The 18,856-nt window shown below is 39.0% G+C and overlaps 1 protein-coding gene across 4 annotated transcripts in view; it reads right to left on the reverse strand.

Moving 5' to 3' along the window:
- The window catches only part of RBM25 (RNA binding motif protein 25), a 56,152-nt gene extending 40,127 nt beyond the window's left edge, over positions 1-16,025 (reverse strand). The window contains exons 1-5 of one of the 4 annotated variants that reach the window (XM_060004276.1): positions 10,142-13,541; positions 8,604-8,720; positions 8,371-8,491; positions 2,305-2,354; positions 42-209 (exon numbers count right to left, since the gene is read on the reverse strand). In XM_060004276.1, the coding sequence (XP_059860259.1) occupies positions 42-209; positions 2,305-2,354; positions 8,371-8,491; positions 8,604-8,645 (381 nt within the window). In that variant the 5' untranslated portion in view covers positions 8,646-8,720; positions 10,142-13,541. Of the gene's footprint in view, positions 1-41; positions 210-2,304; positions 2,355-8,370; positions 8,492-8,603; positions 8,850-10,141; positions 13,542-15,881 lie in introns of those variants that run through there. The other 3 variants (XM_060004278.1, XM_060004279.1, XM_060004277.1) reach the window with 3 other exon arrangements.
- Between the last annotated feature and the right edge of the window lie 2,831 nt (positions 16,026-18,856).

The following is an 18,856-nucleotide window of genomic DNA, read 5'->3' on the forward strand; positions in this document are numbered from 1 at the left end:
ACAAAAAATTTTTAAAATGAAAAATAAACAGTTTAACTTACAGCAAGGAGCTGTCTTATAAGCATGTCTGAGGCTTTTTCAGAAATGTTGCCAACAAAAACTGTAGTAGTGGGACCACAGTTTTCATCATTTTCTTTAGCCTTCAAGCCTGGATGATCCTTCCGTGCTCCCAAATGTTTTCCAACCATGGACACAGTCGGTACTAAGACCTAAGTGATGAAAGACAATAAAATTGGAACTTGCAATTAAATTTGCTATCATGCTTAATGTAATAACATTAGGCTAAAAACATCAATTTTAAAGTATTAAATATATAGCACATCACCATTACAGGTTCTACATACTTAGTCTAAAACTCCCAAGCACATTTTTCATTAACGTGAACTTATTCATGACAAGTAAAGTTCCACTATTGCATTACCTTTCTTTTAAAGACAACTTGGAGGGCTTCCCTGGTGGCTCAGTGGTTAAGAATCTGCCTGCCAATGCGGGGGACACGGGTTCGAACCCTGATCTGGGAAGATCCCACGTGCCACAGAGCAACTAAGCCCGTGCACCACAACTACTGAGCCTGCGCTTTAGAGCCCGTGAGCCACAACTACTGAGCTCACGTGCCACAACTACCGAAGTCCACGGGCCTAGAGCCCATGCTCCGCAATAAGAGAAGCCACTGCAATGAGAAGCCTGCGCACTGCAATGAAGAGTAACCCCTGCTCACTAAAACTAGAGAAAGCCCGCGCGCAGCGATGAAGACCCAACGCAGCCAGAAATAAATGAATAAATAAATTTATAAAAAACAAAAAAAAAAAGAAAACAACTTGGAAAGAAATTTTCTTATGTTTAAGACAATTCTTAAATGTTTAAGACATCGTAAATCTCTGCATTCATATAAAAGGAAATTGCAATTATCCCTGCTAATTTTCTTGTAGAATATTCAAATACTCCCATAGCACTCTCCCCACACTTAAAGTTTACCTTTTCTCAGTTACTTGTGTTTCTATCTTATTTTCCCTTGATAACATTCAACTTCCCAGAGGAAAGAAATAGTCTTATTCATCTTTGTATTTGAAATTGAATTGAGCAAAACATCCACAGTAGGCACTGAAGTGGTGAACTGGGGGAGCTGCCTTTTCCTAGGCTAAAATGCAAGAGGGTAAGAGTATCTGTCATGTGGAGGTTTCCCAATAAATGTTTCCCAATGAATGTCGAATGCAAGAAAAGCTGGATTCCCCCGTGGTCTGCCTCACAGCAGATTCCTATTTGTTCATGTAGTTCCTACCTCATCACCCTTTTTTTTTTTGCGGTACACGGGCCTCTCACTGTTGTGGCCTCTCCCATTGCGGAGCCCAGGCTCCAGACGCGCAGGCCCAGCGGCCACGGCTCACGGGCACAGCCGCTCCGCGGCATGTGGGATCCTCCCGGACCGGGGCACGAACCCGTGTCCCCTGCATCGGCAGGCGGACTCTCAACCACTGCACCACCAGGGAAGCCCTCATCACCCTTTTAATATAAATAATACTTCCCGCCTTTTTCAAAACCCACAGGTAGAAAAACAGTTGAAAGTAATGAGACCTACTCTCCCTCACAATGAATTATAAATTAAGACCGGTATTTTACTAATTAACTCAAAGAAAATTTTTAGTTAAATAAATGTTTTAAGAGGGTTATTATTTATTCACATGTTACAGTATACTAGCATTCTTACCTAAGATGCCTAGAGTGTACAGAGCTTTTATGAATGTAGAGAATTAAAGTTCAAGACATAAGACTGAATAATGAAACACTTCAGCAGAGGAAAGGCTTCAATAAAACTTTACAAAGCTTGAAGATACCATACTAGAGGACAGAGAAAAAATAGCTTGGAAGAAGCTAAAAATTAGGTAGGTGGGAGGAAAGAGTAGAAATATATTCAACTTTCATTTCAAAATTTAGATTTCTGCTAGATCATTCCTCCTTTTTCTTTTAAGAAATCAGACATGTCAGATCACTTCTCCTATCTCCCAGGATCAAGACACGAGGGCATGATGAAAGAGTCAATGTCTAAATCTGAAATAACAGTATATGAAGAGTCTAGAGAATAAGAGGGAGATCACTAAACTATTTAGGGAGCATATTTTAGGGGCAAGTGCTTATATGCATAGAGTGAAAACAATACTTATTTAAATAAGTAGTATGATATACATGGATGCTCTTATTCCCTTCCTATTATTCTTTTAAATATTTAAAATAATTTATCTGGGCTTATAAAGTTGTTCAGATTTAAAAGCAGTGGCACTCTTAATTCCTCCTTAAGGTTATACTTACAGTTGGAGCTGGAGCCATAATGCTCATTGGTACAGGAATCATTGGAGTCCCTAAGAAAAAAGCATAATGAATCTTAAGAATATAATTATATATACAACTATATATTGTATATCAACTACATGCCATACAAATAAGTACTTCCAACTCACAGTTCTTTTAAGGGGAAATGTAGGATTAATGAAAATGAGAAATTAATGGATATTTTTCAAAAGCAACATAGTTATCAGGTTGGTCTAAATAAACTTACAAGCAAAAAGACTCTTTAAAAGCAAAAAGACTACCACAGCCTGCTTTTGCCTTAAGGAGTAAAACTGTGGATAGTTATCAATTCATGTTCATCTAGTTCAGTACATCCTCAAAACCAGCAACTTTCATACAGATTTGCTTACAGGTGAACAATGGTATTAATGACTCCTTTAAAGGTAAAAATAAATTCTTTGAAAGTTAAAAAACAAAAGCATCAAATAAGAAATTAATCTGGAAACCTAGGAAGAATCTTGTTATTCCTGGTTATTTAATATAAGCAAAAATCATGAAAAAAAAAAATAAGATTAGTAATCTCAGTCACTGTCAAAGAGAAAATCTCTAAGACAAGCATCTACTGCCCTAAGGGTTTTAGACAGCTATCAATGGGCTATCACTATTGACATCTTACTGGAATCTGCAATTTTGTTTTCACCTAAATTGTTTACTAATCAATAGCTGCTACATTGACAGTCCTTGTGTACATAACTAATGACGAAATCTTACCATTTGAGAACTAAGAAAAAGGTTGCAATGAGGGTAAAACCAGTAAAAGATCTGTCTACTAAAACACAAATTTTAAAATGCTTCTAGAAGTATCTCAAGAAGTTCTGAAATCACTTTTCAGTTCAAATTTAGCATCAACTTAAGATAACTGTCCATCTAAGACTGGTAATAAACTCTTAACAACTATCCATTTATTTTCCAATATAACCTATTTAAAATAACCTCAGTTTTAAACAAAATTTTTAGAAGATGAAAATCTAGATACTTATCAATAAGCCTACAGAAGACTGTACAAAATAGAAAAAAAAAAAAAGACTGCAGAATCAAATTTGGGTTCTTTTTTTTCCTTTTGCGGTACACGGGCCTCTCACCGGCCTCTCACCGCTGTGGCCTCTCCCATTGCGGAGCACAGGCTCTGGACACGCAGGCTCAGCAGCCATGGCTCCGGGCCCAGCCGCTCCGCGGCATGTGGGATCTTCCCGGACCGGGGCACGAACCCATGTGCCCTGCATCGGCAGGCGGACTCTCAACCACTGCGCCACCAGGGTAAGCCCTGGGTTCAATTCTTGGTTCTATCACTTTTAGCTATGCAAACTTGGGAAAGCTCTTTAACCTCAGCTTCAGTTTCCTCAATTCAAATGAGGTAATTATTTCCTCAGAGTGCCTACTGAGATCATTTATGTGGAGCACTTAAATAGGTGGATACTCAAAACTACCATCAACTCTAAATTTTTCACTTTTAACTTTGCAAAACAAAAGCAAATACTCCATTTACCAACTGTAATCTGTGCAGCACCTCTTCCACAGGTAAACTTTCTATTTAAGAAAACCTTAAGAAAAAGACATTTTGAAAAAAATTTTTTTTTCCTTTTTAATAGTTACTAAAATGTTTAATAGTATGGTTCCCACCTCAACTTACTAATTTCATGAAATGCAGAATTTACAAAAATGTATTGCTGCTCATTACAGATCTATGAATGCTACGGTTAAAAAAAAAAAAAGGCAAAGTGCACAAAGTGTAAACAGTGTATATACCAGCTGAGGTCTGAAAAAAAAAGTAGGGTAGAATAAACATAAGCAAACACAGTGGGATATACTTTACATCTCTGGAGAGCTACACACCAGAAACTGATAAGAAAGACTTCCCCCCCTTTGGGGAAGGGAATGCTCAGGAACTATGGGGGGGAAACTTCCTTTAATCTATAGCATGCATTACTTTTTTTCTTTTTTTTTTTTGCGGTACGCGGGCCTCTCACTGTTGTGGCCTCTCCCGTTGAGGAGCACAGGCTCCGGACGCGCAGGCTCAGCGGCCATGGCTCACGGGCCCAGCCGCTCCGCGGCATGTGGGATCTTCCCGGACCAGGGCACGAACCTGTGTCCCCTGCATTGGCAGGCGGACTCTCAACCACTGCGCCACCAGGGAAGCCCAGCATGCATTATTTTTAAAGGAAAAATTATGGTTTTTTTCTAATTTATTTTCTAATTTAATATATAATGTGATCGCCACATACGTTATCTCAGAGTTCAATTAATTGCACTAATAGGCAACACAAGAAAATTATACATGAATATGGGTATTGTGGTCTTGAATTATTATACTAGTTTAGCATACTTCTTTTTTTTATTTTTTCAAGTATTGACGCTGCACACAGGATGCAGGTATGAATGAGTTAGCTGTAACTAAAGTCTGATTTATCATTCAAGTATGCTTCCCTAAACAGAAATGATACTGTATGCTATCACAAATGGAATCAGAATTGTTTAATAGCGTTAATACTCTGTGAACAAATGCCCACATTAGTATGGCACTGACCAAACAGACAAGAAGAAATACTGAAAATCTGGTTTTAAGGTCTGCTGACCCATCTTAAAAGATATACTAGGATTAGCTTTAAGAGAAACATGGCCCATTTATCTTCCACTTCCATTTATAATTTGGTATAGTGTTCATCAGAAAACAAGTTACATTTAGTATGTGTTTTTAAAAAATTCAAAGGAATTTAAAATCTTTCCCATAAAACCAATATACTGGTAAGGAACTGATTTTTTTCATTGTCACCGTTCCTGATTCTGAACAAGTTTTATCTCCAATGCCTTAAAATTTCTTCAGAAATAGAAAGTAAACTACTCTTCCCTATAACTCTAATAACACAAACTTTGCTAAAAGTATCATGGTTATTACTAAAGACTATCAAAAAATAGATCATATTATGAGACTATAAATTAATGAAAAAAAAATATGGGGACGCCCTCAAATATTGATGCCCAAATGAAAATGGCTCAGGGCACTATCCTTCTCAAGTAATCAATTGGTTTGATGGTTGACAAGTAACTTTTTTCGGTTTTCTATTAACATTATTTTCTTAATCGCCCTTTTCAGGAGAAATTCCTTTACAGTCCATTACAGAGCTGTTAAGTTACTGACTAAAATTCAGTAATTGTTACATGGAATAATAAACTGATAGTACTCAAACGTTCACACTAGGTCCCTGGCAGCAAGGGGTAACAAATACACATCCATGATTATCTAAAAGACCAACTTAACACAGCCAGCTACAAGCATAAATGTCTTAAAAACTTGTACAAGTACTGCATTCTACTCCACAGTATATATGCATAAGTAGTTGTTCTGATTTTTTTTTTTTTTTAATTTTGGCTGCGTTTCGTTGCTGCACACGGGCTTTCTCTAGTTGCGACACGCAGGCTTCTCATTGTGGTGGCTTCTCTTGTTGGGAGCATGGGCTCTAGGCGCACGGGCTTCAAAAGTTGTGGCACACAGGCTCAGTAGTTGTGGCTCGTGGGCTCTAGAGCACAGGCTCAGTAGTTGTGGCGCACGGGCTTAGCTGCTCCGTGGCATGTGGGATCTTCCCAGACCAGGGCTTGAACCCGTGTCTCCTGCACTGGCAGGCGGATTCTTAACCACTGTGCCACAGGAAAGCCCTGTTCTGATTTTTTAAAATTATGATTTACCCTCAAATTCCTGAAGTTTTAAATGATACCCCAGAAAAATTGCCATTTTTATCTTGTGACTTTTCACTTACTTCAACACTGCTGTGTACTTGACCTAGGGGTAGGAGGCCCCCAAACCTGAGCCTCTATAATGTACATGTTATGAATTAACAACCCATCATATGAGCCAACTGCAACGTACTTTTGATTCTGCAACAGTCAAGCTCTTTAGTAAACACTGTTAACTTCAAACACATAATCCAATAGTTAAAGCCAGGTCACTGAAGTAGACCTTTCCTCAAGAAGAAATACTTCTGGATGGTTTACAAGATCATTTGTTCATTTCAGCCTGAATTACATAGATTGTATGCTAAAAGAAAATACTTCTAACATGCAGATTAAGGAGGACTCTTAGATACTACCTTTCAGAAGGGAAACTGGGAAACTGATTCTGCATGAAATGCTTTCAACCCCATCAAAATATAAAAATATGTGAACTACCACTCATAAACCAGAGGAAAACTCTCCTAAACCAATGTTAATTACAAACCTCAAGATAATGGTTCTCAAATGTGGGTTCTCTTAACCGTGCTTAAATGGATACCTATGAATCACCTGTGAACTTGTTGAAAAGAGACTCCTGAGCCCCAATTTGATTCAGTGGCTTGCGGTGGCGCCTTAAAAAATGTTTTATTTTTTTTAAACCTCATAAAACATTGGAGAGAAGCAGCTTTTAAATAGTTATTTGGAGAGCTCTCCAAGATTTATTGTCAAGGATTTCCCTGGTGGCGCAGTGGTTAAGAATCCGCCTGCCAATGCAGGGGACATGGGTTCAAGCCCTGGTCCGGGAAGATCCCAAAAGCTGGGGAGCAACTAAGCCCATGCGCCACAACTACTAAGCCTGCACTCTAGAGCCCGCGAGCCACAACTATTGAAGCCTGCGTGCCTAGAGCCCATGAGCCACAACTACTGAAGCCTGCGCGCCTAAAGCTTGTGCTCTGCAATAAGAGAAGCCACCGCAATGAGAGAAGCCCACGCACCACAACGAATAGCCCCCGCTCGCCGCAACTAGAGAATGCCCGTGCTCAGCAACGAAGACCCAATGCAGCCAAAGATAAATAAATTTAAAAAAAGATTTATTGTCAAGTATAAAAAAAAAACAAGGCAGAATAGAATACATAGGATGTTACTGTATATCGGTGTCAAAAGAATAAAACAAAACAAATGGATAGAAAAATAAAAATATCTGAAAGGATAAAGAAGAAACTAATAACCCCGCTTTGTTCCCCCTTTCAGTAAGGGGACGGTAACAAGTTATATGGGAATGTGAGAAAAATTTTCCACTGTATACCCTTTTGATTTTTGAACATATAGTTTTTAAAACGTATAGTGTTTAAAAATACTGTACTATTTAAAATGTATAGTATTTAAAAATAAATGTATTATCTATATTTTCAAATAAAGACTTTTTAATTTCCCAGATGAGTCTGATACTCAGCCAGAAATGAAAACTATCACCATAGGAAAATGAGACATCACATTTCCAGAATGCTAACAGCTCTTCTACCAACAGTCACATATGTATCATCTTCCTAAAGTTAATATTGCAATGATACAAGGATGGGTTAAAAAAAACCCACAGAATCACTGGTGGGAATGTAAAATGGTGCAGCCACTACGGCAACGGTATGGAGGTTCCTAAATAACTAAAAATAGAGCTACCATATGATCCTACAATCCCACTCTTGGGCATATATCTGGAGAAAACTCTAATTCAAAACATACGTGCACCCCAGTGTTCACAGCAGCACTATTTACAATAGCCAAGACATGGAAGCAATCTAAATGTCCATCAACAGATGAATGGATAAATAAGGTGTGGTATATATTTACAATGGAATATTACTCAGCCATAAAAAAGAATGAAATAATGCCATTTGCAGCAACATGGATGGACCTAGAGATTATCATACTAAATGAAGTCAGACAGAGAAAGACAAATATCATGTGACATCACTTACATGTAGAATCTAAAAATATGATACAAATGAACGTATTTACAAAACAGACACACAGACACAGAAAACAAACATGGTTACCAAAAGAGGACGGGGAGAGAGAGAAATTAGGAGTTTGGGACTAGCAAATATGAACTAATACATATTAAATAGATAAAAAAAAGGATTTACTGTATATCACAGGGAACTATATTCAATATCTTGCAATAAAGTATAATGGAAAAGAATCTAAAACAGTGTGTGTGTTTATATATATAAATAACTGAATCACTTTGCTGTACACCAGAAACTAACACAACACTGTAAATCAACTACACTTCAAAAACAACAACCGTATCCACAAACTTACCTGGAGGTACAGGCGGTGGAAAGCCAGGAAACTGTGGGGGTGGGATCCCTGGTGGGAGTGCTGGGATTCCCATGGGAGGGCGATTCAAATGAGGAGGGAATGACATTCTTACCGCAGCGGTCTAAAGAAAGAAATCATGACAAATCATGTTATTTGAAAACTTTACAATTTGATATGCTTGGTTTGTTGGCCTTCATTTTTAGAGTATCTGCAAAATTCTCAAGTTTTCTTACCCAAAGGAGCTGGCAAAGACCCTCTTTTCTCTGTCTGTCCATTGAGAATTTTTTAAACTTAGATCTTTTCTAAAATAAGTTCCCAAAATGTACACGATCTAACTTCAGGATAGACTCCTACAGTCATATGGGAATACATATAAAGGAAGAAAAAAATTTTGAGGTTCAGTTAATATCCAAAAATTAAATACCAAACATCAATGAATCTTTTTAAATCAAACTCAGAATCCAGGAAGATATCTAACAGTTTTTAAGTGTTCCGATGCATTAATTTTTTATACACATCAGCATCCTGAAGACTAAATTTACAAAGTTACACAGTATTTGTTGATTCAGTGTTGGCCAGTTCTTCCAGGACAAATGAATGTCTCAGTGACTTTCTACAAACCTGAGGGGGGAGGGGGGACGACCTCCATATATCAGGTCACATAGTAACCATTCAAATATAATGGTTCAAATATAAACCATTCACATACAACTTGTGACAATGAGAAAAAAGTGGTAATTTTTCTTAAACTTAAAAGCAAACCTCTTAACCATTCTTGAATGATATTCAATGAATGAATGACTGAAACTCAAGAATCAGACGCTGGTATTTGATTTTTAAAAATACAAGAACACAATGAACTGTTTGATTTGGTTTGTGATATCATTCCTTAATAAGAAACTTTTGTCTTTTAGATAAAGTACTGGGCTTCCCTGGTGGCACAGTATTTAAGAATCCGCCTGCCAATGCAGGGGACACGTGTTCGAGCCCTGGTTCGGGAAGATTCCACATGCCGCGGAGCAGCTAAGCCTGTGCGCCACAACTACTTAGCTGCGCGCCACAACTACTGAAGCCCGTGTGCCTGGAGCCCATGCTCTGCAGCAAGAGAAGCCACTGCAATGAGAAGCCCACGCACCGGAATGAAGAGTAGCCCCCGCTTGCCGTAACTAGAGAAAGCCACGAGCAGCAACGAAGACCCAACAGAGTAAAAAATAAATAAAATAGAAGTACTTAAGACTTCTCCTCCCCCCAAATTTTATATTTTTGTCAACATACTCAAGTGTCCAGAACTACTGGAAAAAAGTAGAAAAATGATGTTAGAATGCCCTAGTAGGATTCCATGCACCAATTTTAACAAGCAGCCAAAATAAGTGGGTTGATCTCCTATCAGTGATGCAGCTAAAAGTGGTGATTTGATTAATAGATTTTCTGTTGGACACTAGGAAAAACTCCCCCACCTACACTCTGTAACTGAAGGAGTCTAGAGTTTCAGAAGCTTTTAAAAAATGTTTTTCTCTATTATTTTCTTTTCTATGTTTTTTTTTTTTAGATGTACGTGGGCCTCTCACTGTCGTGGCCTCTCCCGTTGCGGAGCACAGGCTTTGGACGCGCAGGCTCAGCGGCCACGGCTCACGGGCCCAGCCGCTCCACGGCATGTGGGATCCTCCCAGACCAGGGCACGAACCCGCGTCCCCTGCATCGGCAGGCGGACTCTCAACCACTGCGCCACCAGGGAAGCCCTTTTCTATGTTTTATATATTGTTTTACTCACCCTTTAGAAGAGAGAGGATAAAATGTGCATGTCTTCTACTTCCTCGCCCCTGATTCCAACAGTTTGGTATAATTCGTTGTATTCTTCTAAAATATCTTTCTAGACACAAGCTAATATATAATCACTTATGTTTTTCTGCAAACAATATAATCATACTATATTGTTATGTGCATTTCTCCCTCATCATTATTAACATCTCTTCATGTCACTTCATAAAGTTCTATTCCATTCTTTATAATGCAGTAAACTATTACTATATAGCTGTAACTAACCAACATTGATGATTCTCCACATTTTACCTCTTACAAATCATATTAAACATTCTTGGTCATATTGGACATATAACTCTAAGCACCTGTGCAAGTAATTCTATAATACAGATCAGTACTGTATGTATCTACTCTTTACCTCCAAATCTAGTGTACAAATTAATTTTCCCACCAACAGTACATGGGTACGCCCTTTCCTCATATCCTCACCATCACTGTAGTAAATCTCCAGTGTGACAGGTAAAAAACAGTTTCAACTTGCATTAGACATTATTAGACATTTCTTTAAAAAGCATGTCCTTCATCCTCACAGCTCTTCTTCCTCAGTATTCTTTTCACTTAATAAGTCAGGATATACAATATTCTGTAAAATCTAAACTTCAATTTCGAAAGCACAGTACACTTAAAATATTTAGGAAGCTGTACAAGTAAAATAAATTCCTAGAATGTTGTCATATACCAACAAATAAGGTACTGGAAATGCCTTAAATATTAAGTAAGTATCAACTTGAGTTAAAAAGAAAAATGTAACTAATTTAAGATAGTAAACGTGTTGAATTTTTTAATAATCTTTTTTAAAATACTTTTTTGCCCAAAACAAAAACAAATATTCCACATGGAAGGGGACAGGAGTGTATATCCTTTTAAAACATCGAGGGCTACAGTCCTACTTACATAAGCTTTTATATTATCATTTTAATACTCTATCTCAGCACTTCCTTAGGAGGGCAGTTGGTATTAATACCTGTTAAATAAATAATCAGTGAATGAATCAGTAAACAAATAAACTCTGAGAACCTCTTTAAATAAATTTATTAAGAAGCTACCATGTGCCAGGTACTATTCTAGCAATGACTCAGTACCTAGCCTCACAATGGTTACAAAGATTGGGCCATGAATTCATCTTTAGAATCACTTTTTCCCAAGTACTAAATACAAATACTACTTTTAAAAAGAAACCCTCTAAGTTCTTGGTGTTTAAACTATTTTTCACGGTTTTCAAACGTATCATTCATTAAGAGTTAACCAGATTACGTTTCAGTTTATGCTAATATACTCATTTCATTCACTCCAATTTTTCTACAAAGTATTTCCCTTTTATTTGGAACTGTTCAAAACTTGCTTATTTGTAGGCTAAACTTCGAAGGTGAAGGTAATCTTAATAACAGCCCCTCCTATGGAAATTCAGAAAACAAACATTTCTGATGATCTCTGATAAATATTAATATTCACTTTAAACATCCTAGGGACTTCCCTGCTGGCACAGTGGTTAAGAATCTGCCTGCCAATGCAGGGGACACGGGTTCGAGCCCCAGTCTGGGAAGATCCCACATGCCACAGAGCAACTAAGCCCGTGCACCACAACTACTGAAGCCCACGTGCCTAGAGCCTGTGCTCTGCAACGAAGAGTAGCCCCCACTCGCTGCAACTAGAGAAAGCTCACGCACAGCAACGAAGACCCAACACAGCCAAAAAAAATCCTAAAATGGGTATCAACCACTTACTTCAACATAAAGTTTGGTATACTTTGATGTATGTGAAAATGAATGATAATAAACGAAGCTTATCATTTTTGCCTATAGTTGATAAATTGTAATACTCACAATAAATTATACAGATAGTCAAAGTTGGTAGGTACTTTGTAGAATGAACCAGGGAAGAGAGCTAAGGGAGTGCTTCATTTTAAACATGGTGGTCAGGTCTCACCAAGAAGGTAACATCTGAAGAAAGACTTGCAAGAGACTGAGGCAGGAAACTCTATTCTGGGGGGCAACAGCCTTCCCAGCAAAGGAAACAGCAGATACAAAGAGCCTGAGGTGGGAATGCAGTGTTTGCAGGAGGCGTAACAAGGCCAACAGTTGGAGCACAGTACTGGCGGCAAGCTGGAGATGGGAAAGGGGTTCAAAGAGTTTAACGCTTTGTAAGCCGCTGTAAAAGTACTGGGTTTTACTCAGAATGAGACGGAAAGCATTTGAAAGGGTTTTGACTTGACTTATATTTTAACACTGTCACTGGCCACTATGTGAATGTAAGACTGGAGGAGAACAAGGGTAGAGAAGGAAGAGACTATTGCAATAATCCAGACAAAAAGAGATGGCCTAGAACAGGTGGTAGCAGTGAACTGGTAACAAGTTATTTATTGGTTTCTGTATATACTTTGAATGTGGTCAATTGCTGAGGGATTGTGTGGGGGGTTTGAGAGAGATGCAGAGGTTATTTTATTAGCACTGAAATGACTTAAATAGCATTTAAAGAATACTTGAATAGTAGTGTTTCACTTTTAGAAGGTTCAAAGCATTTTCACCTGCTAAGTATGAAACTTTATGGCCCAAAGTAACAAAAACAAGCCCCTATGTTGGAAGTGTTCCCTATCTCGACTGTGACAGTGGTGATACAGGTTTATGTATTCGTCAAAATTCACTGAAATTAAAATGGGTGCCTTTTACTGTATGTAAATTTTATCTCAATAAATATGGTCCTCCCAAAAAAGAAAACAAACTTCTAAAGAAGCTTTACCTCTACCCCTCAACATATGCATGCATTCTGCTTTTCTTTTTCACTTTCTTCTCTTTACTCTCTTAAAGCACTCTTTTTCTGCACTCATGAGAATACTATTACTGCTTATATGTATTCCTCCATTACAGATTTATCCCGATAGACACAAAGTATTTCACCAGGGTCAGATTTACAGGCTAACCCCATCAGGACACTGTGTGCCAAGAAGCAACTGAACCAACAGATTCTCCTCAGCAAACACACATATACAACTTAATCATTTATTCAATAAAACATCCAGCTCCAATTATTTGCCAGGTTCTTTTCTAAGCATTAATTTTACTAGTTCTGAAAGAGCAAATTTTAAGTTATTATGTATAGTTATACAGCCAGTCCAGTAACTCTACATTAAATATGAATGATTAGTGTAGCATGCACTGTTTCCTGCTCTGCTTATAGCCTTCAAGGTACAATGGACTGACATAACTGCCCCAGCCTAAGCAAAGCAAGCCTAACTACAGAGAGAGATTAGTGGTAGTCTAGAGGTGGGAATAGGGAGTGACTTGCAAACAAAAAAGAGGGATCCTTTGGGGGTAATGGTTGCACAACTCTGCACATTTACTGAAAAACACTAAATTGTACATTTACAATGAGTGCATTTTATATGTTAATTATACCTTAATAAAAGGTAGCAATACGACTTCAGGACAATTTCAGGCAAAACCCAGTTAAGACCGGTAGATTATACTGTACCAATATTAATTTACTGATTTTGATCACTGTACTGTTGTTAATTAAGAGAATGTAACTGTCTGTAAAAAATACACACTTAAGTATTCAGGGGTTAAGAGGGACACCACATCTGCAACTTACTAGCAAAAGATTTCAGAAGAAAACTATGGAGATAAAAAGGAGAGGAGGATAAAGCAAATTGGTAAAATGTTAACATCTGGGGAATCTGGATGAAAGATATTTGAGAATTCTTTGAAGTTTGAAATTATGTCAAAATAAAAAAAGCAATATCAATTCTGGTTAGTGGAAATACATTTTTATTTTCTGGAGTTTCAAAATTCAAAAAAGTTAGGAAGAAAGCTATTCAAAAACTTTGAGGAATCAATCAAAATTCTCATGAACAGCAGTGGTAGAATCAGAAAAAAATTATCAAGAGATTAAAAAAATAAACAATGTTTTTATAAGATGTTAAAAGATTCAATGATTACTTTTGCTTCTATAGTATAAAAGTCAGTATGATTTTTCTCTAAATCATGTGTAAATGAAAAAGGTATGTAGCTAACTTGCCTGTGGCCAAAACAGAAAAAGGAAATTGGTAACCCCAAGAAGATGAATTATTTAACAAAAATAACAGGTAAGATATTAATTTACTTTTGTTTACAAAAACTTTCAACGTTATCTCATTTAACCTACCAAATTACCTAGTGTAAATATATTATTCTTCTTTTACAGATGAAGAAGCTAACTTGTCCAAAGGAACACAATAAATGGGTAAGGACTCCACAGTCCCCACTATCCTGAAATTACCAATCCAAAGGCTGTTTTCGCTTATCACAATGCCTCTTTCTAGTAATGACATACCAATGATTAACTCTGACTTTATTTACAGAAGTCTATCCAGAGTACACTGGAAGAAATGTTAGAGTCAGGGTTAGGGTCTTGTATTGATACTTCACTGAAAATTCTTAAACAACAAACACTATCAGTTAATGTGGACTAAACACTATGTTACTTGGGTATTGCATTAAGGATTTTACATTTTTTTTCAATTAATTCCCAATTCCAATAACCTATGAAGTGAATACAATTAATAATCCTCATTTTACAAGTGAAGAAAACCAAGGCTTTAAGAAAAATTAAATGAGAATAGCATAGCATCTACCTGAATCGTGAGGAACTGATGACCACTGAATGCCTTTCTAGGCCTCTGAACATTTTTGGAAATAACCTTTTAAAAATTAAAGCTCCTGAAACTATATAAGAACGGTTTATACACTACTGCCAACTACCCAATTCACAGTACTTCACACTATAGCAGTCTGGGGCAAGACAAGTCCAATCTCCTCCCTCTTTTTGGTCGGCTCCACTCTGCCCAGTATCAAAATGGCTTTTCCATGGCAATATACAACCATATTACATAACTTCAAAATAATCTTCATACTCCTAGAACTATTTCAAAAAACGTGTTTTAAAAGTAGTATTGAAGACCAAAGAAGCATGAGAACGAAGCAACATATTTTAACGTGGGGCTGGGTCTTACCCTAGAATCAATGAAGATATAGTTTACTTTAACCTCCAGGAGAGGAAGGGGGCAAGGCCACACCACCCACCACAATCTTAGACAAGCAAACCAACCAGAAGAGTGGTAGAAAAGGTGGGCAGTAGCTAAATTCAAGTCGGGGGCGGGGGGAGGGAGGGCAGTTCACTCGGTGGCGGGCTTTAGACGACCGAAGAAGGGACAGAAAACAGCTGGTGGCCAGCCCCCCGCTAAAAAAAAGGGTGGGTGCTAGCCGACTTCTAGGCAGAGCCTGGGGCAATTGTATCCTAGGCCCGGAATATTTACCGCAGGGCTTCCGCAGGCTCACGTTAGAAAGGGGCCTCAGGGAAGGGCTCCCCAGGGGCCGACCGAGCGTTCTGTGGCAAACGTGGAGCCCAGAATGGGCCGAGGCCTCTCCGTGGAAAGGAAAGGGAAAGTGGACGACAATGCAAGGAGGAAGGCTCTGGCAGTAGGTCCGGCCTCCACGGGCTCCTACTGGGCCCACTCGTTTTCGAGGCCTAAAAGAAGTAGAGAAACCCAAGCCTCGTGCCCGTGCCCATCCCCTCCCCCACCCCACCCCCACCCCCACCCCACCCTTATCCCCATCCCACCCCAGCCCTTCGGCAGGCTCCCCGGCTTTCCCTCCTCCCCCAGCCGAAGTACCCTGTCTCCCGGTTTCCACACGCGTTCAGAAGAGCGAACTCACCCGCCGCTGAAGAAATTGTACTGCCTTCGCGGCCTTCCGGGCTCCAAGTTATGAGGGAGTTCCACCAGCTCGAGATTTCTGCGCGCCGCTAACCGGGAGACTAGTGCCGAAGCGCCTACTCTCACAGGCCGCAAACACATCCGCGCTGCGCGGGGAGCTTCTGGAGGTCTTCCTATTGCCCGGCGTGCACTGCGGCTGGGGGCGTGGAGAGGAGGACCATAGAGAAGAGCGTAGGTAGGTAATCGTCACTCTTGGCTCTGAATCACCACGCAGCGGCAAATAACCATAGAGAGGAGCGCCTAATGAGGGCTAGAAGGGCTCGAGCTGTATGTTACGACCCACCCTGCCATTTTTGATTGGAGCTGATTGAATCTTATGATTACGCGACGCCATCTTGAGGTCAAGGTGCTGGCCGGACACTGCGCGACGGCTGTAAGAGGGTTTCCCTTTTTTTGTAGTTTGTGTTTCGGGGGTTAGAATCTCGCTCTGAGGCTCTTTGAGGTTCGATGGGCTGATAACTGGGCCTCACCCAGCACCTCAGAAGAAACCCCAAGTGCTAATCCTAGAAAACTTTTGTTAATACCAAGAGATAAGTGGCAAAGGCTGCGGTTTTTAAAAAGTGCGCACACATGCAAAACACAAAGCTTACGCGCGCAGGTAGGGCCGAAGAGGCGGCTAGAACGTGTTTGAAATTCCTAAAACGGCCTGTAAAAACATTTAACACAGCTTTCATTCTATAATGTAAACGTGCTAAAAAGAATTTCACTTATTAGATTATTAGAAATAAACTAATCAGGAATGATTAAGTTATTCAGTTTATGGACTATATGGTCAGTATCTATTTACAGGCCTTTGTTTCCCAACTGCTTGCTTCTCAGAAGGCTTATAACTTATTCAGTATACAGTTATTGTCTCTCTGAGTGCCTGGTGCTGGGAGTATGGTAAATAGGAGGGAGACGTTATCTTTGTTCGGGAGAGCTGCAAACAACGCAAAATAGATGACAAACTGACCACTGCATATAAAATTGAACATATTTGTATACTTCCTATCAGCTTTTCCTGTTTAATATTACTCTCTAACACTTTTCTTATTTATTTTATGGTTTGTCTGCACATACCCCACTAGAATGTAAACTTAAGGAGTGCGAGTATTGTGTTTTGTTCACTGCTGTTTATCTCCAGTGCCTAGAAGAATGCCTGATACATAGCAAAGGCTCAAAAAATATATGTTGAATGAAGGAAATGATTATACATGGGTACCAACAGAACATAAAATGCAGTGGGAGACTAATGTGAAACGCTAACAGTACCACCATTTGTAAAATTTACATCCATCTGTATTTCGGCTTGCTAGGTTTTTACCATTAAGAAAGGTTAATAATACCTACTCCCCAGAGCTGTTGCAGGAGTTAAATTGGCTAATGCATGTGAAAATACTTTGTTCAGTAAAGCGCTAGTCAAATGCTAGTTACATTTTGCAAATAAAAAGAGTTTGTGCCTTTTTTTTTTTTACAACCACAAGCATAAACAGAGAAATCCTTTCAGGTTACTCTGTATCATAAAATAAAACCTTAGAGAGGGAAGTTGTCTCAAGCAACAGTTTGCTTTCCTGTAGTTGACATTTGTAGTTTACATTGACCCAGCATCCATTCCCCAGCCTTTGGTAAAGGCACTCCAAATTTCTTAAAATAAACCATCCTTCCACTACTCCAGATCTTTGTAGTTTGGATAGAAAGTCCCAACCTTAGCCAGAACCCTTAGGACATAGGGGTGGACTTATGACCCAATCAGAGGTGCTAATTTAGCCCTTGCATTGTATCGGGCACTATTTTAAGTATCATGCAAACATCAGCAACTTTAAACCTCACAGCCACCCAGGGAAGTGGGAGCTATTGTTATACAGTGAAAAAAAATTAAGTCTTGAAGAGGTTAAATAACTTGCCCAAGATTATAGGAATAGTAGGTAATTGAGGAACCAACCTAGTTCCTGAGTCCATGCTCTCAACCACTACACTATGTGCCTCATCCTATCAGGAATAATGCTTAAAGGGGAGAGGGGGAGGACTCCCTTTTTTCACTTAACTTACATCTGGGAGGATTTAAACTTAGAACTAGTGGGGATAAAATGAAACCAGCACAGAAGAAAGCAGAGCTAAGAGAAGATGAGAGATTTTTGACAATATCGTTTGAAACCATGGATTCAGCCATTCTTTAAGCCAGTTATGCTTCTAGGCTTCTTGGTACGTAAGCCAATAAATTCCTTTTCCTAAATCAGTTTGAACTGAGTGTTCTATCCCTTCAATGGAAAGAGTCCTAAATAATACATTTATATATCACTTGTAGAGCATAGGGCAAGCCATTCATTTGTAATGATCCTCAACCCCCTCCTGAGCAGTTTTTCTCATAGACCCTTGCTGAGGAATGTGGCTGTAGATAATTAATTTGGATATTGCTAACGGCATTATGTACATTCTGGCCTTATTCCTACTGCCGTATCTGAGCCAACTGGTCAGCAAAATATCAGGTGACCTATGAGAAAAACATTCTTTAGCTGGACCAAGCAGATCCTCTCAATTTAAACTGAAAATATAGTGGAGTCAATGAATTGATAGCAAAGGAGAAATGCAGGGATTTCCCTGGCAGTCCATTGGTTAAGACTCCAGGCTTCCATTGCAGGATGGGCGGGTTCAAACCCTGGTTGGGGAATTAAGATCCCGCATGCCAAAATAAATAAATAAAAGAGAAATGCAGTGGTAGGCGAGAAAGTAGGTGAATTATGTCAAAAACAGGTCAGAAGAATAGGCACCTTTGTGCCCTGGATTGAGAAGAGGAAATTATTGGAATTCTTATCAAGGCACCTGGGCTGTCATCAGAGCTGCTGGAGCTAAGGTGGTATCCTGATGAAACTCTATTCTCCCAGACGCCTACCCATGTAGCTTCCTGTATGATAGTCATCTGTTTGTCACATAGTTTCC

The sequence above is a fragment of the Delphinus delphis genome, chromosome 2, assembly GCF_949987515.2.
Source record: "Delphinus delphis chromosome 2, mDelDel1.2, whole genome shotgun sequence".
Classification (NCBI taxonomy): domain Eukaryota; kingdom Metazoa; phylum Chordata; class Mammalia; order Artiodactyla; family Delphinidae; genus Delphinus; species Delphinus delphis.